Source organism: Diaporthe citri (genome assembly GCF_014595645.1).
Source record: "Diaporthe citri strain NFHF-8-4 chromosome Unknown scaffold_10, whole genome shotgun sequence".
NCBI lineage: Eukaryota > Fungi > Ascomycota > Sordariomycetes > Diaporthales > Diaporthaceae > Diaporthe > Diaporthe citri.
The window spans coordinates 2,025,253-2,047,483 of NW_025064855.1; the positions used below are offsets into that span (position 1 = coordinate 2,025,253).

General features: G+C 54.5%; 10 protein-coding genes across 10 annotated transcripts; 5 read left to right on the forward strand and 5 right to left on the reverse strand.

Annotated features, from left to right (window-relative positions):
• Window positions 1–663: 663 nt before the first annotated feature.
• On the forward strand, window positions 664–2,196 carry INS49_003763 (uncharacterized protein; the record flags this gene model as incomplete). Its single annotated transcript, XM_043164553.1, has 4 exons — window positions 664–764; window positions 825–948; window positions 1,026–1,191; window positions 1,262–2,196. The coding sequence occupies 4 exons, from the start codon at window positions 664–666 to the stop codon at window positions 2,194–2,196; spliced, it is 1,326 nt and encodes a 441-aa protein (XP_043019318.1).
• A 263-nt stretch (window positions 2,197–2,459) lies between these two features.
• INS49_003764 (uncharacterized protein) lies at window positions 2,460–3,709 on the forward strand (the record flags this gene model as incomplete). The annotated part of the gene is made up of 2 exons (XM_043164554.1): window positions 2,460–3,266; window positions 3,347–3,709. 2 exons carry the CDS (start codon window positions 2,460–2,462, stop codon window positions 3,707–3,709), a joined length of 1,170 nt encoding a protein of 389 aa, XP_043019319.1.
• Window positions 3,710–3,818: 109 nt separating this feature from the next.
• Window positions 3,819–4,277, reverse strand: INS49_003765 (uncharacterized protein; the record flags this gene model as incomplete). The annotated part of the gene is made up of 1 exon (XM_043164555.1): window positions 3,819–4,277. The coding sequence occupies one exon, from the start codon at window positions 4,275–4,277 to the stop codon at window positions 3,819–3,821; it is 459 nt and encodes a 152-aa protein (XP_043019320.1).
• A 1,999-nt stretch (window positions 4,278–6,276) lies between these two features.
• On the reverse strand, window positions 6,277–7,198 carry INS49_003766 (uncharacterized protein; the record flags this gene model as incomplete). The annotated part of the gene is made up of 2 exons (XM_043164556.1): window positions 6,277–6,464; window positions 6,592–7,198. The coding sequence occupies 2 exons, from the start codon at window positions 7,196–7,198 to the stop codon at window positions 6,277–6,279; spliced, it is 795 nt and encodes a 264-aa protein (XP_043019321.1).
• A 2,972-nt stretch (window positions 7,199–10,170) lies between these two features.
• INS49_003767 (uncharacterized protein) lies at window positions 10,171–11,478 on the forward strand (the record flags this gene model as incomplete). The annotated part of the gene is made up of 2 exons (XM_043164557.1): window positions 10,171–10,538; window positions 10,749–11,478. The coding sequence occupies 2 exons, from the start codon at window positions 10,171–10,173 to the stop codon at window positions 11,476–11,478; spliced, it is 1,098 nt and encodes a 365-aa protein (XP_043019322.1).
• A 234-nt stretch (window positions 11,479–11,712) lies between these two features.
• On the reverse strand, window positions 11,713–12,387 carry INS49_003768 (uncharacterized protein; the record flags this gene model as incomplete). Its single annotated transcript, XM_043164558.1, has 1 exon — window positions 11,713–12,387. One exon carries the CDS (start codon window positions 12,385–12,387, stop codon window positions 11,713–11,715), a length of 675 nt encoding a protein of 224 aa, XP_043019323.1.
• Window positions 12,388–14,622: 2,235 nt separating this feature from the next.
• On the reverse strand, window positions 14,623–15,804 carry INS49_003769 (uncharacterized protein; the record flags this gene model as incomplete). The annotated part of the gene is made up of 3 exons (XM_043164559.1): window positions 14,623–15,409; window positions 15,471–15,523; window positions 15,598–15,804. 3 exons carry the CDS (start codon window positions 15,802–15,804, stop codon window positions 14,623–14,625), a joined length of 1,047 nt encoding a protein of 348 aa, XP_043019324.1.
• Window positions 15,805–16,279: 475 nt separating this feature from the next.
• INS49_003770 (uncharacterized protein) lies at window positions 16,280–18,095 on the forward strand (the record flags this gene model as incomplete). Its single annotated transcript, XM_043164560.1, has 3 exons — window positions 16,280–16,347; window positions 16,619–17,191; window positions 17,264–18,095. 3 exons carry the CDS (start codon window positions 16,280–16,282, stop codon window positions 18,093–18,095), a joined length of 1,473 nt encoding a protein of 490 aa, XP_043019325.1.
• A 298-nt stretch (window positions 18,096–18,393) lies between these two features.
• On the reverse strand, window positions 18,394–19,310 carry INS49_003771 (uncharacterized protein; the record flags this gene model as incomplete). Its single annotated transcript, XM_043164561.1, has 2 exons — window positions 18,394–19,092; window positions 19,194–19,310. 2 exons carry the CDS (start codon window positions 19,308–19,310, stop codon window positions 18,394–18,396), a joined length of 816 nt encoding a protein of 271 aa, XP_043019326.1.
• Window positions 19,311–19,935: 625 nt separating this feature from the next.
• Window positions 19,936–21,096, forward strand: INS49_003772 (uncharacterized protein; the record flags this gene model as incomplete). Its single annotated transcript, XM_043164562.1, has 1 exon — window positions 19,936–21,096. One exon carries the CDS (start codon window positions 19,936–19,938, stop codon window positions 21,094–21,096), a length of 1,161 nt encoding a protein of 386 aa, XP_043019327.1.
• Between the last annotated feature and the right edge of the window lie 1,135 nt (window positions 21,097–22,231).

Sequence of the window (22,231 nt, forward strand, 5' to 3'; positions counted from 1 at the left end):
GAAGGCCTCTCAGCAGGGGCCGGGGCCGACAGTGTGGATGCAGGGGCTAGAGGCGATGCAACAAGAGCCGGAGAGCAGCTCGCCAGTGCTTGTTCAGGAAGTGCCACCATCGTGGCGAGATTGCATTTGGGGGTCCACCTCGCAACCTTCTCGGCCGATTGGCCGCTGCTTGATGGCTTGGTGGAGTGAAGGGACGGCGCATACCCTGACACCTCGGAGGCCACCCGCGCAATCAGGAACTAGCGTAGTTGTAGGCCACTGGTAGTCGGACAATTTCCAAGTCCCGAGTCATCGTGCCTCCGTCGGTTGGACCCTAAGTTTTGGTAACCAATGCCTGGTTGATGCATCATTCCCTGGATCGGAGTTGTTAACTACGAGCGTTCGCGGTTGTTTTGACGGGCTGGCAGGCTGGGCTCATTCAGGTACGGCACGGTACGGTGCGTTACGGTACTGTGAGCGGACGCTGGTGGCACAGGCCATCCGTTTGGGCCCTGGAGCCAAGTCCAGTTTCCACCGAGTAGCACCTTTGTATGTTCCTGGCGTACCTACCCCAGTACCTACCCACCGTACGGCGCAGTACATTTATCTACAATGCATCAAACCTGAGCGAATAATCAATAACCTATGCTCCTGGTCTGATTCAAGGCCTTGTCGGGCTCGGCCATGGCCACCTCACGCAGGGGAGACGAGTACTACCGCAGCCTCTACGCGAAAGAGCCCGACTTCCATCGTCTAGCGCTGCAAGATGCCAACTTCAAAGCCATGTGGGATCTCAGACGCAGGACCCGTGCATGTTGCAACCATGGACGCTGACAGCCGCGCAGTCTCAGCCCGAGCTATCAGCTGGACTTCACCGACCCGGCTGCTGTCAAACAGCTTACCAAGACCCTCCTTAAGATCCATTTCGACACCAAGATTGACCTACCGGGCGACAGGCTTTGCCCTCCTGTAAATACCCTCTCCTGGCCGCCACATCCGATGCTCACACTGATTCGCCCAGGCTGACCTGCTCGACATGAACGCAGGTCCCCAACCGGCACAACTACATACTCTGGCTCAAGGGCCTGCTCGACTCCACCTCGTACAATGAGCCTGGGGACAAGCTCATCGGCCTCGACATTGGCACCGGCGCATCCTGCATCTACCCCTTGCTCGGCTGTGCCCAGCGGCCATGGTCTTTCATCGCCACTGGTGAGCAAGCCCATACGACCCAACCTCGCCGTCGTGGACATGCCCATCGCTGACGTGCCATCTCCTCAAGATGTCGACCCGGAGAACTTGAAGCACGCAGAGAGAAATGTCCAACTTAACGACCTAGAGTCTCGCGTACAGGTTCTGCCCCGGAAACTCACAGACCCTCTGGTGCCCCTGGATGAGCTCAAAAGGGACAGGATCGACTTTGTCATGACCAACCCGCCCTTCTACGAATCCGAAGAGGAGATGCTCAAGTCGGCCGCCAGCAAAGCGCGCCCGCCGAATTCCGCCTGTACTGGCGCACCTGTGGAGATGGTCTGCGCTGGCGGGGAGGTCGCCTTTGTCATCCGCATCCTGGATGAGTCTCTGCGTCTTAAAGAAAGGGTGCAATGGTACAGTTCCATGTTCGGAATGGTCTCTAGCCTTGAGGTCATGGTTCAAAAGTTGAGGGAGCACCGTGTGGACAATTACGCGGTCACCGAATTCGTCCAAGGCAAGAAGACCCGGCGGTGGGCTGTGGCGTGGAGCTTTGGGCCCATGCGACCAAGCCAGAATGTTTGCAGGGGCATGAAGGCTACGCCTTGGAGGAAGCTTTTACCAAATGTTGTAGAGGTGGAGATCCTGACTGTTCAGAAGATTGAAGAGGCTGGTGTAAAAGCCGATGAACTGTCTACGCTCGTAGGCTCTCTGCAGCTCTTATCGTGGGAGTGGGATAGGGAGAGGCTGAGAGGTACTGGACGAGCGAGGGAGAACGTCTGGAGTAGGGCATGGCGGAGGAAGAGGAAGCGCGAGGAGGACGGTGGAGCCACAGCCGCTGCTCAGGACGCTGGGGGAGAGGAGCAGTGCGCCTTGGGTTTCTCAGTGTCAGTGAGCGTTCAGAAGACGGGTGCTATTATCAGCTGCAGGTGGCGAGAAGGCCATGACGAGTCCATATTCACGAGCTTCTGTGGGTTCGTCAAGACAAGACTCCAAGCAGCAACCGCAAATAAAACCACGACTTAAGTAAGTGATGTTGGATTCATGGAGCCAGCATCTTTTGAGGCGCAACTGACTGCCCTCCCTCTAGCGGCTCCGCACCCCCCCTCCCCCGGCCCACCAGTGCAGTATGCCAACTCAGGGTCTGTAACCCTGCTCGCATACACCTATAGAACCTTGGAACTTTGGCCTGTCGCCGAGGTCGACTTATTCCCAGACTCTGAGCACCCACACACCACTTCGCATCAACACCCTCTTGTCTCTCCAGTGTTCTTTAGCGCGATCCCAGCATGTCGAACTCCTCCACACCTGCCCAGGCGCAGTCGCGCTTCAAGGCGCCAAACAACTTGTCCACGCAAGAGCGCATCTCGACCAACACCGTGGGACTGGTGAACCTGTCCGACTTCCGCAAGCGCAGGGCAGAAGTGCTGGAGCAGCAGGAGCGCGAGGCCAGGGAAGCGCTGCGCTCAGGTACGACAACCCCTTTGATCGACCGGTCACAGAGCGCGACTCCGAATAACCTGAGCGATGGGGGTAGCGAGCGGCCAGTGAAGAAGCAGAAGAAACCAAAGAAGGCACTGGTGTCCTTCGGCGATGACGACGAGGACGACGACGCAGGGCCTGCTCTGAAACCCAAGGGCAAGGCAAAGAAGGCCACGAACCTGACCAGCAAGGGCGGTGATCAACCGGAGCCGAGTACCGACGGCGACCTTAGCACCAATGACAGCAAGAAGCCCGGCGGGAAGATCGCGGCCAATACCTCTGTCGGCTTCGTCCCCCGCGCCATGACAAAATCGGCGCTGCGGCGCGAGGCGGCTGAGCGGGATGCTCTCAGGAAAGAATTCCTTGCTCTCCAAGAGGACGTCAAAGCCACCGAGATCGCAATGCCTTTCGTCTTCTACGACGGTACCAACATACCCGGCGGCACAGTCCGTGTCAAGAAGGGAGAGTTTGTCTGGGTATTCCTGGACAAGTCCCGCAAGGTCGGTGCCGAGCTCGGCGTTGGCGGCGAGAAGAACGCCAATGTCAGAAGGGAGTGGGCTCGCGTTGGTGTCGATGACTTGATGCTGGTTCGTGGCACGATGATCATTCCGCACGTAAGTCTCCTGAGCCTAAGCCGTCATAATGACAAAATAAATGTGTGTATAGTCTAGCTAACAACAAATGAAAACTCCAGCATTATGAATTCTACTTCTTCATAATGAACAAGACGGTGGGACCGGGCAACGTCCGCCTATTCGACTACAGCGCCGAGGCTCCCTCCAAGACTCCTCGCGCGTCAGCATCACCCGAACCATCACCGAATCCCCTCTCCTCATCGGCCAGTAAGGGCGGTATCAACAGCAGTCTGGTGGACATCAATGCTCTCGAGGGGGCAAACGAGGACCCTGCGTTCACCAAGGTCGTCGATCGGCGGTGGTACGAGCGCAACAAGCACATCTACCCGGCGAGCATGTGGCAGGAGTTCGATCCAGAGAAGGACTACACGTCCGAGGTTCGTAGGGACACCGGTGGCAACACTTTCTTCTTTACGAAGTGACCTGCTTCTGGTACCGGACTCTTTCGTATCATATCTGTCGTGTATCCGGCCGATTCCACCAAGACCAGGGCGGAATGCAGTCTGGATATCAGTACACCGCAGGTGTATTTCAGCCAGCCAAGAACCTGAGCGCCGTCCATGCCAGGTAGAGCAGGCCAATAATGAACCAACCCGGCCAAAAGACAGCCAGGCAGAGGCTATTCCCACAGCCAAGAATCAGCACGAAGAATTCGAACTCCAGCTTCTTGCGCAGACGTCTCACTTGGGTCGAGTTCCACGCGGACCACGCAATCTCGCCCAGGGCTGTGGCCGACCTCGTCGTCAGATCTTTGGCGATGAGATAGGTTTGCAGCGCTGCAACATTGCCTCCGAATATGAGATGCGTGAGAAGGGCATGACTGAGGCGGAAAACTTGTTCTGCGAGGGTGAGAAGTGCAGGCCGGGCAGCTTCGATGAACAGCTTCAATGCGGGACTGAGCTCAATGGTGTATTTGCCAACAAGTTCGGGTTTCTGCCGGTAGCTCATATCCGAAGCGGTTTGGGTTGTTGCAGCTGCGAGGAGAGACATTTTCTGTCGAGAGAGCGGGATGTTGTCCTGGTAACTCGGGCTCTCGATGCGATAAGGCTTGGGCAAGTATATCGGTCTGGGAAAATAGGGGGATTCCCAATTTCGCAGGTCGGTCGTTGTTTAGGGGACCATAAAATGTCTTGTATGAACGCAGTCGGTTGGGCACACATCACCCGGTGCGTTTGAGAGGAATTTGCACATGCCCGATTCCGGAAACGATATCTACCAGCTCGAACGATCACTCCGAACGAGATGGACAGGACTATAGCTTTTTATGAACTGCGACACCAACGTACGAAATCCGTCGAAACGTCTCTAAGTGTCCTTGCATCTCCCGCCAAAGCACAGTCGCGGCCCAGCCCCACCACCGTCGACACGATTCGCAGGCGGGCTGGGCGCAACCCCACCAGGTCGAACCCACGAGAAATCTCGCCAAACAGTCGGTCCCACGTGGGGCTGGAGCCGTAAGCTCTGGAACCACGGTTGCCGCCCCGATTGACATATGAAAGGCCTGATCCCCGAGTCCTAGGATCGGCGACAGATCTGCATTTATCTACTGCAACATATTCTAATAGATAGCTAATCTATCAACCTACTTACTGTACTAGACAGTCCAGGAGGCATGCGGCCAGGCCGCCTAGGCAATGAGAGGATCCCCCACTGGTGGTGTACACCGCTTTTGGGCATTGCTGTCTTTCCCTCTGCACGTTGGCATAGTCTATGGGTCCATTAATAGCTGGCACCACCACCGTTCGTCCGGGTGATTCTCGAACGAGCAACACCTTCCCTTGTTTTCGATCAGACGGCTGCATGGTGTACGAGACCTTACTCAAGCCTGAACACCGGAGTCGGCAATGATCCTCGCTGTCTACACGATGGATGCAGTATACGCAGTACCTAGACTGCCAGGCTACCAAGCAACGTATAAGTGGGCTTCCCCGCGCTTTCTTTGTCAACCTGCTACACTCATGGTTAGATACTAGGTCGGGCCTGGGTCACCCAAGAAGGAGAGCCGCAAGACCCTTGTGCTCCTTCCGTGTCGTGCTATTGGCTGAGGCCTCCTCCACAGGCTTCCCAAGGTCGGGGCAGCATGACCATCCCCGACTCAACACCTGCCTCTGATCCTGTGCAGACCTATATAGGTAGTATGTTCCTCGGGTCTCACTGCTTGAACATGTGCCCTGGCGCCCTGGGTGATTGGTCTCTTTCTCCGCAACGGAATTGCCTGATTCATGAAGCCGTCGTATCCTCTTTGCTCCGCATGCGGGCTGGAGTAGTATACCGTGCTGCACAAAACATGCCTCACAGGCACTCTGGGCTGACCTCAGTTGTGGCGAGAGTTTATCCTGCTCGTAACAAGAGCGGCAGTGTTCAGTGCTGCTGCTCAAGTCTCCCTCGCATCTCCTTGGCAGGCCCCCATCCGAAGTCGCTCGCCCTCGCCCCAGCTGCCCGCCAATCGCGGTGCTCCGAACCGCCAAATTGGGCAAGTCAGTGTGCTCACCAATCGAGGATCATGTCTTACCAAAACGAACATCATACGAGCATGCGCCCAAATTGGCCAACTTGACATCTACTGCCTACCTATGTAGGTGTATATGGACCTCTAGCAGGCTGACCTGGTACGATTTATAGGGTAAATGGCTCATATTCCAGGTGATCGTGGAACAGTCGACCACCTGGACCAAACCTGCATTTTGGGAGAAGTATTCGAAGACATCTGGGGTTCAACATGCGGCAGATGAGCTGTAGCAAAGAGGGCTTCATACGTGTGCAGGAGCATGATTGCATGCGTGTCCCAGTTCCGCCTCCGGCCAGATGTCTTGATTATTCTGGCCCGTGTCATGCACTCGCTCGGTTTGGATCGTTCGCAAAGCTGATCAACTAATAGATGATATTCACGAATATTTGATACTAACACTCTGAATATATACAGCATGTTGAATTATTACGGATGCTCAACACCTACAGAGAGAACGCAACCCGTTGCATAGGGAATGTGCTACATCCCTTCCCGAGCCGCAGATCCATGAATATCGTCACTAAACATACGCCTCGCCTGCTGGGGAGTTGCGCCGGTTGCCGCCGCAGTAGCGTTCCGGATCATGTCCATGGTGGTTAGTAAATCGGCCCCGCCCAACGGCTCAGCTGGGCGTGTCCATCCCACCTCGGTTGGCAGACGTTCTTTCTCTGCGGTCGTGTTAGGAAGGATCAGATTGGCAGTACGTCCGAGTGGCCGCAAGCGGTATTTCGGTTTGCTTTCCAAGGAAGAGCGGCAACCTCAGGGAAGGGCAAAAACTGAATGTAGTTCACTTACCAAAGAGATACTCCACCACCGTCCTGTTCGCCGTGCGTGTTGTCTTGTTTCCGAGTACGATAAGATAGGCTGCTGACTCGCCAACGCTGAACTGTTCGCCGATCTTTGTGAAGCCGAAGCTCGGATTTGTCATGTTTGAGGTGTTCACTCGCGCCAGCCTTGCCTTGGCAGCCTGTTGGACGTCGATTGTGTCCTGCCAGTTCGAGCGGGTCTCGTTGAAGACGGTGTCGTTGAAGGCGATGTTGTCGCCAAACGCAGCGTCCTGCCGGCTGAGGCTTGCATCGTGTTCGAGGATGTTATGGCGAGCAAGGTGGTCGAGATTGAACGAGTTCGTCACGTTGCCCGTCGGGTTAGTCCGGACTGCCGCCTTATGCAGCAACTTGCCAAACTCTGGTGGGATGTTCAATGCCGTATCCAAGGCCTTAGCCGTAGTGTTCTCGTCAATGTTTTGTCCATTGCGAGGCAAGAAACCCTGATTTGCTAAAGCATTTAACATAGGGCATGGACCGCGAATATCACCAGGTCCAGCCGGTGCGAACTGATCCGGAGCCTGAGAAAATGCTTTCTCAGCAACGAGTGTAAAGATAAAGAGGAAGCCGGCCCTCATTTTGTCGAAGATTACCGCAACAAGAAAATTCTGAAGTAACGTATACAAATCGCACGTCTAGAGAGAGACAGGCATGAAGAAAGTTATTCGGTCGCGGCCCACACTGATGTTGCTTTATTACTTATATCCTGACAAACACTATAGTGTCAATGGGAAGCCATCATGCGCGGGTCGCTCTACTATGGACAACTGAACATTCGACGGTGATTCCAAGATGGAATGAAACAAACAAGCTTGGACGAAATGTAATAGCTGTGACCACAGCATCCGGTGCGTCTGACATGGACCGTGTATAGTGGCTTGGCATTGCCGCGGGAGACCTATAAATTTGCCAGAAACGGCAACCCATCCATGAAACGATCTGCCTTGACACCAATCGCATGCTCCGACGGACATCTGACTGATAAACGACAGTCTCGGTCAATTCGTCCACTGTCGACATTCCTGGGTACTCAGCAAGAGCTAGGACTTGATGTCCAAGCCATTCTCAATTAGCCTTAGCCCTTACCAAAGCATCGTTTGAGACCAGCAGAATGTGTAGGAACCAAAAGTGGTGGCCTTCGGGTTCCAATGGTCGTGACAAAACCTCAACAGTAGTGAAAGCCCCAGAGGACGGAGGCAGGGTACGCCCACCCAGCTTCCACAGTACGCCCACCCAGTACAAGGAAATTGGCTGCATGCGCTAATAAAACTAAGTACTTTCTTAATAAGCAAAAAGCTACCCTGCATCCTTAAAAAGCTACCCCGGCTAGAGGGCCCCCAAGGGCAAAGAGGGCCCTTAAGGGATAGAGGGCCTTTAAGGGTAAAGAAGGCCCCGGAGGTATAAAGGGCTGCCCCGGGGGGTAAAAAGGGCCTTAAGCAGTAAAAAAGGCCTTAAGGGATATAAAGAATATAAAGGAGCATAAAGGGCATAAAGGGGTATAAAGGGTATAAAGGGTATAAAGGGTATAAAAAGTATAAAGAGTATAAAGAATATAAAGGGTATAAAGGGTATAAAGAGTATAAAGGGTATAAAGAATATAAAGGGTATAAAAAGTATAAAGAGTATAAAGAATATAAAGGGTATAAAGGGTATAAAGAATATAAAGGGTATAAAGGATATAAAGGATATAAAAGATATAAAGGGTATAAAGGGTATAAAGGGTATAAAGGGTATAAAGGATATAAAGGGTATAAAGGGTATAAAGAGTATAAAGGGTATAAAGAGTATAAAAGATATAAAAAGTATAAAGGGTATAAAGGGTATAAAGGGTATAAAGGGTATAAAAGGTATAAAGGGTATAAAGGGTATAAAGGGTATAAAGGGTATAAAAGGGCAAAGGGGCAAAGGGGCAGAGGGGCAGAGGGATAGAGGGGCGGAGGGGCGAAGGGGCAAAATCCAAAGTATACCTATATTTTACTAGTGCATGCAGCCAATTTCCTTGTACTGGGTGGGCCAACGTTGGAAGCTGGGTGGGCGTACTGTGGAAGCTGGGTGGGCGTACCCTGCCTCCAGAGGACGCACAAAGAGAACCCCTTATTTTCGTTCTTTCTTGTGCTTTTATTTACTTATTAATTTCTTTTTTTTTAAAAAAAAAAACCAATTATTATTTCTGTGATGAAAAAGAGACATAATGATGAACATTAAAGGTAGAGGTTTCATGACTGACGTAGACGAAGATTATTGAATGCAAGGTTAGGTTTTAATACTCTTACCCAGAACTAAATCTCTTAGAAGTCAGCCTCGTGGGTAATAAATTTAATGGAGGGTTGCTAGAGTTAAACACTGGATTTTCATACGCTTATGCAGCAATTTGATTTCCTTAGATTCTTCTATTATACACCCGGATTGGAATACGTCTATGTGCTGGCCCGGCTCAGTAGTATGATTAGATGTAGAGGACTATAAGTAGAATCCTCTCCAAAAACTCAATCTCTAGCTTAGCTACACAGCAGCAGTCTTGCCTTCTCTGGAAAGGCAACAGAGATTTTGCTCGACAAGTGATATTTTGATTGCCAATTTTTTTGGACTTGAAGTTCTCTGGAGTGCTGATATTCTAGCTCATAGGCTTCTTATGTAATGGCAAGAGCAATAAGTTGTAGTCATCTATATCTCAAGTGTCGATGCCACGCCCTGCGCCGTATCAGGAACTAGCAATTGGACATGAATAGAGCTAAATGAAAATGGGCCTCAGATGTGGAGCCGGAGAAATGATAGCAACTGTTACAAACTTATGGCACTGCCTGATACCAGCAACCACACTGTAGAAATTCACCCATCTTATCGCATCAGTGAGCAACATGCACACTCACTAGAGAGCCAATCATGAACCTCCACACATGTAGCGAAGATGCGACGAGATATGGTTTGCCGTAATCTAAATACCTTTTACGACAATTGCGTATAAGAGTTGATATAGATATGGGCCAGGTGGCTGAAGGCGAGGGGCATGTCTAGATTGGCGAAGCAGCTCTCGGCTAAATAATAGCACCGCCAACGAGCTGCTTGTTTACCAAGTGAACGTTGAGAATATCCAGGGAAGATTAATGACGGCAGCATCAACATTAATTCTAGTCACATGGTAAGTTTACAAGGGCTGACTTCAAAGGCACCATAATCACTGCGTCTCACCAGAGAGGGTCTCACGTGAGATATTAGGTCGATTCTCGTGGCCACCTACAGTCCGCACTTGCGTATTTTGTATTTTGTCCAAGATCCAGCCATTAGCCCTGTTGAGATAACTCAAGCAAGCACGATCCGAGCAATCCATTTCTTGGCATAAGCGGCAGTGACACCACCCCGCTCACGATCGCCTGCAGTGAAGTGGCTAGTGAGCATATGCAGTCTAAAAGGGATAGACCAAATTATAACTCACGGACACAAAATATTACTCCAAGTAAAGGCCCTCCTCCTTTCCTTGTCATGCTTCTCAGTACTGACCATTGTATTGTTCTCATTTGGCGATCGCTCAAGCTTTCATCACTTACAACACATGTCTTATCTATCAGGTGCCAGCACGCAGGATGTTTCCCGCGAGATTCAAACTGTCCAGGAGGACATCCAGAATCTCTCGTGTGCCGGTGATGGGGATGATCAGGCCCAAAGGCAAGCACTTCTCAGCTCAGCTCGCGAGCTAGTTAACGCCCTGGAAACTACTGGGCATGTAGTTGCTCGAATGAGCTGGGATGAGCCAACCATGTCTGGGTCTCTGCGGATCCTGATCGATCTCGGCATATTCAAGCATATGCTAGAAGGCGATACCACGGTCCCTAAGCAGGCGAATGAGCTTGCTGAGCTGAGTGGAGCCGATCCGGTTCTGCTTCAAAGACTGTTGAAGCGCGTGGCCTCGTCGTCTCCACCGTTTGTTGAGGAGACTGGAGCAGATGAGTATACACCTAACAGATGGACACGAGCTTTCGCAGATGAGGTGAATACTGGCGCCTTCACGGATGTGTATGTGGAAAGCTTCCCCCAGTTACCGGTCGTTTTCAACGTTATCATCACCAAAGGCAGCGGGTAGCTAACCTACAATTGACGCAGGTATGACGGATGGACTTCTGCATGTTCCAGGGCCACAGAGTTCATGAAGAAGACAAACTACAGGAACCCGATCAGCAAGGACGACACCATCTGGAAGTTCGGCGCAGGTATCGATATCCCTTACTTCACCTGGTTGCAATCGCAGGACGACCGACTGCTCGCGTTTGCAAACCATATGAAGTTCAAATCTGTTCGTCAGAACTGGTACGATACGGTCACTCTCAACGAGATTTTCCCGGCCGACTTCGACCCCCAAGCAGTGCTAATGGTCGACGTCGGTGGCAACGCGGGCCACGATCTTCTCGGGTTCCACCGAGCACACCCCAAGCAGCCCGGACGACTGATCCTCCAAGACCTGCCAAACCAGCTCCAGCCACTCGATAAACAAGCACTCGCCCCCGTCGAGCCGATGGCTCATGATTTCTTTACTCCGCAGCCTGTCAAGGGCGCCAAGGCATATTACTTGAAGATGGTCTTGCACGACTGGCCAGATGCACAGTGCAGGGAGATTCTGAACAACCTGAAACCAGCTCTGACTCCCGGATACAGCAAGATTCTTCTCAATGAAATCGTGGTTCTAGATCAGGGTGCAGACTGGTTCTCTACAAGTGTAGACCTGCTCATGATGGTCTTCCACTCATCGTGGGAAAGACGAGAGAAACAATGGCGGGAGCTGACAGAGAGTGTTGGGTTGAAGGTGACTCGGATCTGGCCTTGCGGAGGCGCGCCGGAGAAGCTGATTGAGGTTGAGCTGGCCTGATGTGATGCTGGGTGCAAGTTCAAAGGAACGGGTTCCGATGAATGGGGGATCCGATGGCAAATGCTTTCCACGGTCATGGCGAGACAGACATTTACTGACTTCTTGAAAAAGTACCTTTTATTTAAGACACACGCTGTAACTGGAATAATGCTAACAAGACGCTGCATGAAGTCGTGTATGATGTTTACATGCCAATTACTGCCATCTAGACGTGCCACAAATCCCGACAGCACTTCATTTGCGGGCTTTCCAGTACTCCTCGCCCCATCGTCGAAACATCTCGCCAAAGAGCAGATGGAGTGCGAGCTTTCCCTCTGTGTTGGGTGATAATGTAAGGCCTCCTGTCTCGCGTGCCAGCCTTGTCATGTCCCAGCCCCCTGGGAGTTGCCTCACAAACGGTCCGGCTTCCTCGGAGTCCGCAAAGGGTCCCGCCACAGAGATGATCTCGAACCGCTCGGTTTTCCGAATGCCTGCATGCATGGGCGAGGCGGTCTGCTGCGTCGAGTCCGTCAGGATCGAGTTGACCCGGATGCCGTTCCCTTTGAAGGCCTGGCACATCGAGACCGCGTCGCCTCTGCATGGGACCTCGTCAGTGCCCACGAGCACGACCTCCATCTCGGTGCAATCTGGGGCGTTGCGCTTGACCAGCCTCGAGGCCGCGTCGAGGACGTCGCACCAGTCCTCGCAGTCCTCGCGAATGCACTGCTCTGCTATCTTGGGGCTGTTGGACTGCAGGAGGCGCCTCCCGGAGAAGTTGACTGTCATTATACATCCGCGCCCCCGGACGTCCCGGAGATAGTCGAGGACTCCTGAACAAATCGCAAGGCTCTTCATGGTCCTGTCTTGGGAGACCGGGCTGAGTCCGAGGCAAATAACGATCGCTGCTCTTGGCAGACTTGGATCGTCCATCTTGGCTCGTGGAGACAGTTGACGATCCCGGATGCTTGATTTGGAGGGCGTGTATCGAGATGCGGCGCGGTCCCTTTTGTTATTTCGGTAGCACTGGCGAATGAAGGTAGAAGCTATCCGTGGCCTTGTAATCTGTGAAGAACGGGCTATTCGGCTTGCTAGCGGATAATTGTCTGAATAACAGCATCTAAAGCCTCGCCGCGAAGCGAAGCTAACGGGAGCATCTCGCACTCATGAGAGCGGAATACTCGAACTAAGCAGACATCATTCTCGGTACCGATTGCCCAATGTAATTATGCACACAATGCCAGAGTTTCAATCGTCCTTCAAGGGTCACCTCGCATGTCTCAGGTCCGCCTACCGTTGAAAGCTGGTCTTGAAACAAACGAAAGCGCTCGGCTAAGCTTTCCCTGTTCCCTGTCAGTTGCTGTTTGATGGCAGGTCGTACCCGTTTGCACAACTCAATTGGAACAAATTTCAGATCCGCCCGAGCTCTCGCATAATAGAAATATGGAGCTTCCCCAGCATCAATGGTCAAATCGACGCTCATCGTTAGGCCGCCGGCCTCGGGACGGGAGATGTTGAATGCTCAGATACCGCAGCTATGGGACAAGAGACTGACGGTTCTGCAGCCATCAGCGTGACTGAGGATCCTGGCTTGGCTTCTTTCTATCACCATGTACTGCTCCGATGATGCTGGGTGCCATTCACCAAAGTTTGACCGTTTCAGGCTGCGTACTCCAGCCCCCTTAAACCGCGGCAACCCTGAGCAGGGGCGATGAATTTCTGCGAGTTGTTTTAATGGGGCTCCGTTGAGCTCCACGTCCATCGTTGATTCTCCCAAAAGCCAACACCCCGAGTCCGAATCGGGAACACTCGTGCACGTCTCCAATATTGTGCATATGATTTATAGATTACAGTTTTGATTTGTCCGACCTCTGTCAATATCCACTCACTTTCCATCCCGCGGCTGAATGGAGTTGACTCCCTACGACACTGCGATTCACGTCGAATAGCCTTGCGTCGATCCAACGACTGCCGACTCGGTTCAGGCTGATGCATGTGTAATACTCGCTGCAAGCCTTCGACGTTTGTCCCTGGTCGCAGGGACCTCCTATTCCCGATTCTGACTCTGCGAGGGAGCAACGTGCCGCGCACAAATCAGTTTATAAGGAACCGGCCGCCTGCAGTCGCAGCACAACATTGAAACTCATCCGGGCTTCCTGAGAAAACAAGTCTTGGGAAAGAGCTACTCTAGGTCTCGAATTGGACCGATACGAGCCCTCAATCTGGTAACCTCATCCCCTGTCAAAATTTCTTTGCAGATAAGAATGAAGGACGTTAGAAGAAGAAACCGAAGGCACTACCTGGGTATGTGGACTGTGTGTTACTAGGCAAACTGATCCACCACGAATGATTTCGGGAACACCGGCACAAGCCTTTAGTTGTGATTCGGAGCCTCGTCACTCAGAATTACATGCTTTCACCAAGCACACACTCAAGTCTTGCGGAGACATGAACATCATGACAGAACGGCCATCTAAATCCTGACGCACCGGCGTACACAGCCACGTGAATGCTCCATTGTTCTGTTTGCCGACCAAATATACCAACAAAAGGTTGGAAGTTGTGGCTAACATTTGGTACTGTCCCTGCCTCTGCCATTATAAGGATGCTAAAACTCCTGAGGATGTACTGAGGGTCCTAGACGTCGTTGAAAGTTTCAGCCAGATGCATCTTCTTTGCTACCTTGGGCCTCCCAAGCCCTCTCTAGAGTTATGAGCGACTAAGTCTCAGCTCATAGGCACACATATGGAATACGTTCCAGCTTATGGCTGTTCATTCATGGCTCGGAATCTGACATGCAAGACGGCTGCCTAGCGAGTGCTTGCGCACGTTGTGATCAATCCATTCCAACGTGTCCATCTACGGCGACCACGCCGTGAACCTGCCCTATGGGTATATGCTCCTTTTCACCTCATCGAAATCGTTGCTTGCATCCCACCCGGCTAGAATCATGGAGCCGGTCTCGATTCCACGCGCCTTATGGTGATGGTAATCATAGTGCCGCATAGGAATAGCCATGAACAGCTAAATGGGCCTGCGCCGTTGAGCGGCTGCCACACCCCTCGGAACTCTGACATTCGCACAGGGATAAGTAAGATCTCGCTCCGTGCCAGCACCGCACTGCCCTGAGCTGCCTCTCGGGCTCCCTCGGCTTGTGGTACTGAGCCTCTAGTAACGCTGCCGACCTCCGCGGCCGCGATTGAAGCCCCCTCGGTTGCCTCCGCCGCCCATCCCCCCTTGATCATAACCAAACCCTTGGCCTTGATTGCCACCGAAATTGCCGCCACCAAAGTTCTGAGGCTGGCCGCCTTGGCCCTGTTGGCCACCAGCATTCTGCATGCCGGCAAACATGGCGCCCATGGCGGACGGGTCCATCTGGCTGGGGTCCATGCCGCCGCTTGCCATCATCTGCTGCATCATCTGCTGCATCTCTGGTGGCATTCCCTCCATGCCCGGCATGCCGCCAGGAGGCCCGCCCTGGCCCGAAGCGCCCTGGCCACCACCGGCGGCGCCAGGCATCATTCCCGGCATGCCTCCCATGCCCATCATCATCATGTTCTGCATGTCCTCCATCATCTTCTTGTTGTTAGCAGCGATGGTGTCGGAATTGAACTCTTGCCTCATGGCCCCCTGCTTGGAGGCGTAGAGCGCCCAGGTGAACTCGTCGAGTCCATAGTTGAAGTAATCGGACAGATCGGTACCGGGCCTCCGCCATGGCTTGTCGTGCTCGGCCAGGTCCTCGTCGATGTTGACTTGTGTCAAGGGCTTGCCGGTGGGCTTGTGGGTGGGGATGGCATTGATGTCAAGGGTGGAGGTCCTGACTGCGGGAAGGTCGGCGCCGCTACTTTGTTTCCGGGCGGCGGGCGAGTCTGGTTTCTTTGGGGGTGCTTTCGATGCGGTATCGTTAGATATTGATCGCTGGGGGATATCCTTGATATTGCTGTATCGGGATTGTCTGGTTATAAAGGTCAGATAGGCAACCAAGGCGGCCAACTCAGCATGGTACTGGTACTGACGACGGTGGGCCTGCTGAGGTTCCGTCCTTCCTTTCTGTGATAATTACCATGCTCTGGGGAGAAATCATTAGCCACATGACACAATGTGATTGGGGGGGGGGAGGTGGGGTGTGCTGTTCATGCTCACATCATCAGAGGAGTCGTCCTCGTCCATGGCGCCGCCCTCGTCTTCCTCTTCGCCCTCCTCGAGGTCCTCGTCCTGGTCGGGCTTGGACTCGGGCTCGGCGGGGGCACTTGCTGTTGTCGCGGCGCCATCTGGCTGCGCGGTAGGGGCTGCAGGGGCTGCAGGCTCCTCTGGCGCATAGAAATCGTCGTCGTTGTCATCGATATCCATCTCGTCTGCGGGTGTTGGACTGTGTATAGGGTCAAGTAGGGAGCTGTCCGGTAGGCGACAAAAGTGCAGAAGCAGGTGCTGGTGCTGGTGCTGGTGCTGGTGAGAGGTCAAAGAAGCATGGGCCCCCACCAGCCCACACCACCTTAGCTGCAGGGCTGCAGGGGAGCTGTTGACCTGGGACCGTTGCAAGGGGAGCCCTTTGCAGGCTAGCACGGACGGTACCGCAACTCCAAAAATCAACAAGAGGGCAGCGCGACGGCGTCGTCCCGGAGCCTCAACTGCTCGATACTAGGAGGGACTATCGTAAAAGCGACCGCATCGCATCGCATCGCGTCGCGCCGCCTCAGCTCAGCCGTTTTGCATATCTCCCGCCATACCAGTACAAGTGTTTGAAGGCAGGCAGACAGACAGGCAGGAAGGCCGAAAAGCAGAGACATACAGACGGGGCAGGAGAGAACCCGCTCCTCTGTCAACAATGGCCTTTGCCAGATCCGCCAGTGGACCAGCCGGTCTTAGTATCAATACTGGAGCCGCCAACCTGTTGTGGGTACCCTCTCTCTCCATTCTCTCTGTGTCTCCCTCCCTTCGCTGCCTCTTCCTCCCTTGCATGCATACTGTGCTTGTATTGCGGCAGCTCTTCACATGTCCTCCGTAGCAGCTTTGTACATGACCAGAGTACATAGTCTGTCATGTATGTGCACAGTCTTTGTCTCCGTCTCCGCCCACGTTTTCTCCCCTGTCCTCATCTTCCAGCTGCGACAAGACATGGGTCCCCTTCATGATGGAAAATTGCTGATGACTTCTCCGTCCCCAGCGGAAGCGCTTCGAGTCAGCCTCCACCACCCGGCGGATCAATCCCAGCCAGTGCACAACCATCAACGCAAACGAATAGCCTGTTTGGCGGCAACCTGAACCAACAGCAGCAACAAACACAATCCCAGCAGCAACAGCAGCAGCAGCAGCCCGGCGCCGGCGGCGGTTTGTTCGGAGCAAGCATGGCAGCATCATCACAGCCCAGCCTGTTCGGCTCCAACACTGCAACAGCAGGCACGGGAGGTGGAGGAGGCCTGTTTGGCGGCACGACAGCTTCACAACCTCAACAACAGGCGGGCGGCGGTCTCTTCGGCTCAAGCACCACTGCCACAGCTCAACCAGCACAGGGAGGTGGTGGAGGGCTGTTCAACACTGCTGCCACCCAGCCCGTGTCTACGGCAGGCGGTGGGCTGTTCAACAATGCCCAGAATGCTGGTGGCTCTTTATTCGGCGGCGGCGGAAACACCAACACTGGGACATCGAGTCTGTTTGGGCAGAAGCCAGCGCAAGCCGGAGGTCTCTTTGGCGGCCAGGCTGCTACCCAGCCAGCTCAAGCCACATCAGGCGGTCTATTGTGCGTTCGCTCCCTGGCCCGTACCTCTCATTTATCCCGCTCTCCTTTCTCGCAAGCTAACCCATTCCACAGCGGCGGCCTCAACAAATCCACAAACCAGCAGCAACCGAATCCTACTTTGGGCGCCACCATGAACCCGCAGGTCGTTCCTGGCGTGCGCATCGATGTTTCAAACATGAAGTCCACGACGCGCTTCAACGACCTGCACGAGGATATCCAAAAGGGCATAGCCGACATTGACAAATTCATACAGAACTGCATGTCCCAGAAGGACCAGCTCGATGCCTTTATGCCTGCACATGGCGAGCAACTCTCTGCGATCCCAGGCGACGTGCGCTTCGTCGGTCGCAAGTACGCCGCCGTCGACTCGGCCCTGGGCGCGGACCTACACGCCATCAAGCAGATGCGCGACCTGGTCAAGTCGGATGCGGAGGAGGCGAAGCTGAGCTTCTCAGCGGTGGACAACCTCATGCTGCCCAGCCAGTACCACGTCAACAACGCCCCGGGCTTCTTTGGGAGCTCGAATAGGGACGGCTCGGGGGGCGGCGGCAAGGGCGGCGACGATGATGACAAGACGGCGTCGGACCTGGTCGGCTACTTCTCCAAGCAGGTCGACGAGATGGACGAACAGATCAAGCGCTTCCAGAAGAACGTCCGCGAGATTGAGATGCACCTCGGCGGCGTGCAGCAGAACGTTATGGACCAGGCCAGCCGGCTGCAGAACGGCGGCGGCGGCTTTGGTGCCGGGTCGGCCGAGGACAAGCAGATGGAGCTGTACGCGGTGCTGAGGGACTTTGAGGAGAGCATCCTGCAAGTCGCAGGTGTGGTTGGTGCCGGCAGGGAGGGAGTCACCGAGCTGCAGCTTAGCGATTTCAGGGGGCGGGGGCTGAATGGTGTACACTGAGTTACGGGTGAGGCAGGGACCCGTCCTGTAATTTTGGTATTTAAAGGCTTGTTTTGTACAAAGGCTGGTCGGCCAGTGGCAGTAGAGCGAAAGGGCATAAAACGAATATCCCGGGTGCCAATAAACGGCACACATCTACCATCATCGCTTCGGGAAATGACCATCGCTATACGGGCTTCCAGCTGGACAGTAGATTTGGGATCTATCTGGGGCTGTAACGCTGACCTGGCTGATCTCGGTTGGGTATCAATTAATCCGACGTCCTCACGCCGGTGTGGGCCTCCTGGTCACGAGGAAACTAGTACTCTCCCTCATCTCCGCCACCATCGTCCATGTCGTCGTCATCGCCATTATCGAAGTACCCCTCGGCATCGTAGTCACCCCCGTCATCGTCGTCGTAAGCGTCGTCCAACTCCTCGCCGTAGCCATCCTCGTCGTCCAGCCCCAGGTCGATATCGTCGTCGCCCTCGCCTCCGCCCTCGCCCAGCTGATCCAGCGCCTCGAGCGCCTTCTGGTGGTCCACCGCGCCGGAGCCGTCGGTGGCGGCGACGGGCTCGGCCGGCATGTTGAAGATCTCCTCGGCGGTGCGCAGGCTGGTGACCTTTGACAGCGTCATGGTCTTCTTCTTCTTACCCGGTCTCCTGCCGGCCGCGGTTTGCGGCTCGTCGTCGCCGTCGAGGGTGGCGTGCAGCTCGGGCGGGAAGAGCGACTTGTTGAAGGGCCGCTCGCTGAAGTCGGGCAGGGCGCGCTCGGGCCTCCGCATGCGGGAGGAGGGCATCTCGACGGCGGTGAAGGGGTCCAGCGTGGCCTTGCTCTTGAGGCCGTAGCGCTGGTTTACCTGCTCCTGGCCGTAGGCGCGTATGGCAGCGGATGGGTCCCGCGAGCGTGTTGCTGTGTAGAAGGGCCCGTCGTGGACCTGCTCGCGAAAGAGAAGGTATGACTTGACCTGGGACTTTTCGCGGACGACGAGGGGCGCTGGGATCGGGACGTCATAGGGCTACAGTGCACATGTCAGTCAGGCACAGGCACAGGCGCATGCACAGGCGCATGCAGAGGCACAGCCTGCGAGGCGGCAGGATTGGCCACGTCTGTACGCACTGGAAATGCCTCGGCTGGTCGGCCGTCCACCCTGAGTGTGGGATCTTCTTGCCAGGGCAGCTGAGGCCCGCCCCCTCGTCTGCCGCCGCGACCTCCCCTTCCCCCGCCTCGAGACATGGCGCAGCGAGATTCGGTGGTCTCTGCGATTATCGTGGTGCTAGGAAGGGGTGTAGCAGGACCAATGTGAGGGGGTTGGAAAGAAAGAAATCTGGACGTGCCAGAGGAGCTAATGCCAGGGTATGTATGTTCAAGTTGTGTGTGGTTGAGGGAATAGTTGGCTCGAGTCAAGTCACACGCCGAGCAGCAGCCTGGAAATTGTTGATCATGTCCGTCTGAGAGCTGCCAAACTTCAGCGGGGCGTCACCCTTAGTTATCGATAAGCTGGAAGCTCCCGCCGATCACAGGCCCTGCAACAGGGATGCTGCAGACACAGTGCAGTAACTCAGGTACATCCGGTACAAGGCACGAACATGCACACAGGACGGGAGCTTGGAGCTGCTGTCGCATATACACATACGTAACCGTCGTGCCTAAATCTAGTATTCCTCATCTCCAGTTTGACTGCATTTACAAGGGAGGGTCAAGTGCGGGAGGGCTGGGGCTGCAGATTCACAATTCTTGTGGCAGCGTCTTACAACTTTCAACATTGACATTGTCATCATCACCACCTACCACCGTTCAGCTGTTGTTGCCTTCCAACACTGGTGCAAAGAACGTCACATCAGCATACTAGGCAGCAAATATGGCAGACGGCCAGGAAAACAGCCTTCCGCTGGCCTCACAGCTGGACGAGCTCGAATCTCATCTTGACGAGCTGCAGCAGCAAGATGACCCCTCAACTCACTTCAACGCCTCGCTCTTCGACCGCATAAACTACCAACTGGGCCCGGTCGAGTACCCCGAGCTGACGGCCCGACTCCTCCCAAAAGTCGCCGGCATCATCAAGAAGTGCGCTGCCACCGCAGAGTCGTCCACAGACTGGAAAGGCTACCCGCCACCGCTCATCACCCTCACAATCAAGCTCCTGCGGCCGCTGCCCTTCACCCAGGCCCTTGAGCTCTGCCAGCCGGAATATCTCATTACTGCCCTCGCCTCCCCAGAGCCCTACATCAACGAGCTCGCCTTTGCCATCCTGGAGAAGGCCTCCCGCTCCCCCTCGGACGCGTCCATTCTCGCCTCGGCGCCGGGCCTCCTGGAGGCCTTCCTCGACCGGTGGCTCTCGTCCCCTGCCGTGGGCGTCGGCCACCAGGGCGTTCGAATCCTCGGTGACCTTCTAGACGTCGACTCGCCCCTCTCACAGCCCGTCTTCACAGACGACCAGAAGCAGGCCTACGACATTCGCCTTATCCGCCGGGCTGCCCAAGGGCACGGTGCGGTATGGCGCAGGCTATTCGGCGACGAGGCACTATGCTGGCAAGTGTTGCAGAAGATGGACACGGCCTTCCCATCCTCGTCCGCGGATCAGAACGTCATAGCCCAGCGGTCCTTCGCACAAGACCGTTTCCTGCGCCTGCTCCCTCGGATGGCAATTCTCGACTTTGCGAGTCTCAACCGGTCAACCACGCAACTGTCACCCAGCGGCCCAACCGTATCCCTACTTGCCTTTGCGGTGTTGTTCATGGTCGACCGCCGTGGCGACGAGCTGATGCACCTAACCTGGGTCGACTTCATGCAGAAGCTCGTTGGCGCGCTGAGAGTGTCCGATACGGCCAAGCTGAGCGTCGACGCACTACGCGCTTTGGTGAGGGACGCGGATGATACGCAGTTGTTTGATGCACTTTGGAGCATGCCGGAGAATCTGGTTTGGACTCCAATGGGGGAAGCGGACGCGATGCAGGCTTGGCTGAGGGAAGTCGCGCCGAGACGGGCTTTGAGGATAGAGGGGATGTTGAACGGCGACTAGGACGGCTGGCCCGGGCGGTGGCAGTTGGTCCAGTTCATTTTGAGGAGCAATCTACCTTTGGCATCTGTGAGCTTTTGCCACGCTCCATCTTCCTTCGGCCTCAGCCAAAATCGATACTTGACTGGAATGCTCTGTGCGCACACGTGCTGGGCATTCGCATCTTTTGATTACCAGGCTCTGACTCTTCAAAGTCCGTACCTGAAACGGCATGCAGGTAGGAAGTCCTGAGCCAGAGCCGCCGGGGTGACTGGTCCCAAGCCTGACGAGAGGAGAACACTGGAGTTGTATGTAGGCATCTCTTGTGTCTTGCAACTAGCTGTTATCCTGCATTCGACCTCCCAACACCAATACTGAAGGCACCAAATCACTCGTGTCCCACCCGCGAGGCAATTTCTCGTGGAGGACCCGCTGCAACCGCAGACTAGGGAATACGTAGTCACATATTGAGTGCTGTCTTGCTGAGGTTTCGTAATTTGAGCTCGGGAGTATTAGATCAAGCATTATCATACTGTGGCTCAAGTTCTCATATCAAAAAGCTTCGTCGCCGCCAGCTTCTATAGCTGAAATGAAAATGCAGTTTTGCCAATGCATTCAAGAATCAGAAAGTACAGCTCAGGCTGTAGATTGGGGCGAAGCTGGTCGGTTGATACAGAACACAGTCGGGTGTGCATTGCGGCACTTACAACTTGGGGGTGAGTCTACTCTCTACAGAAAATGTGTGGGGATACTACGTTGATACAGCGGAAGGACCACGCGTGCTCGTATACTTTGGAGCTTTCACACGGTGGGAGGATTGAAAGGCTCCATCCCAAGAATCCAGAATTAACCGAACGCATGGGCCAACAAACTCGAAAATCATACATCCAAGAATGGATGCAGATCTAGGTTGAGTTCGGATCCAGGCTGAGAGATCTCATCTACAAAGGGTTACGCAAATGCAATGCATGAAGGGAGGCTGCAGTCCCCTAACGTGCGAGCGCCATGGAAAAAAGGCATGTCTGAGTGGACGGAGCGAAGTGCGGGTGTGAGAAATTTGGGCGTCAGGGTTGGCCTCTCGACGGCACCTTGGTACCTAAGTAAGGTGGATCAGGATGTCGATCAGAGAAGCTTTAGCAGGTGGTCCGTCGGAGAGGGC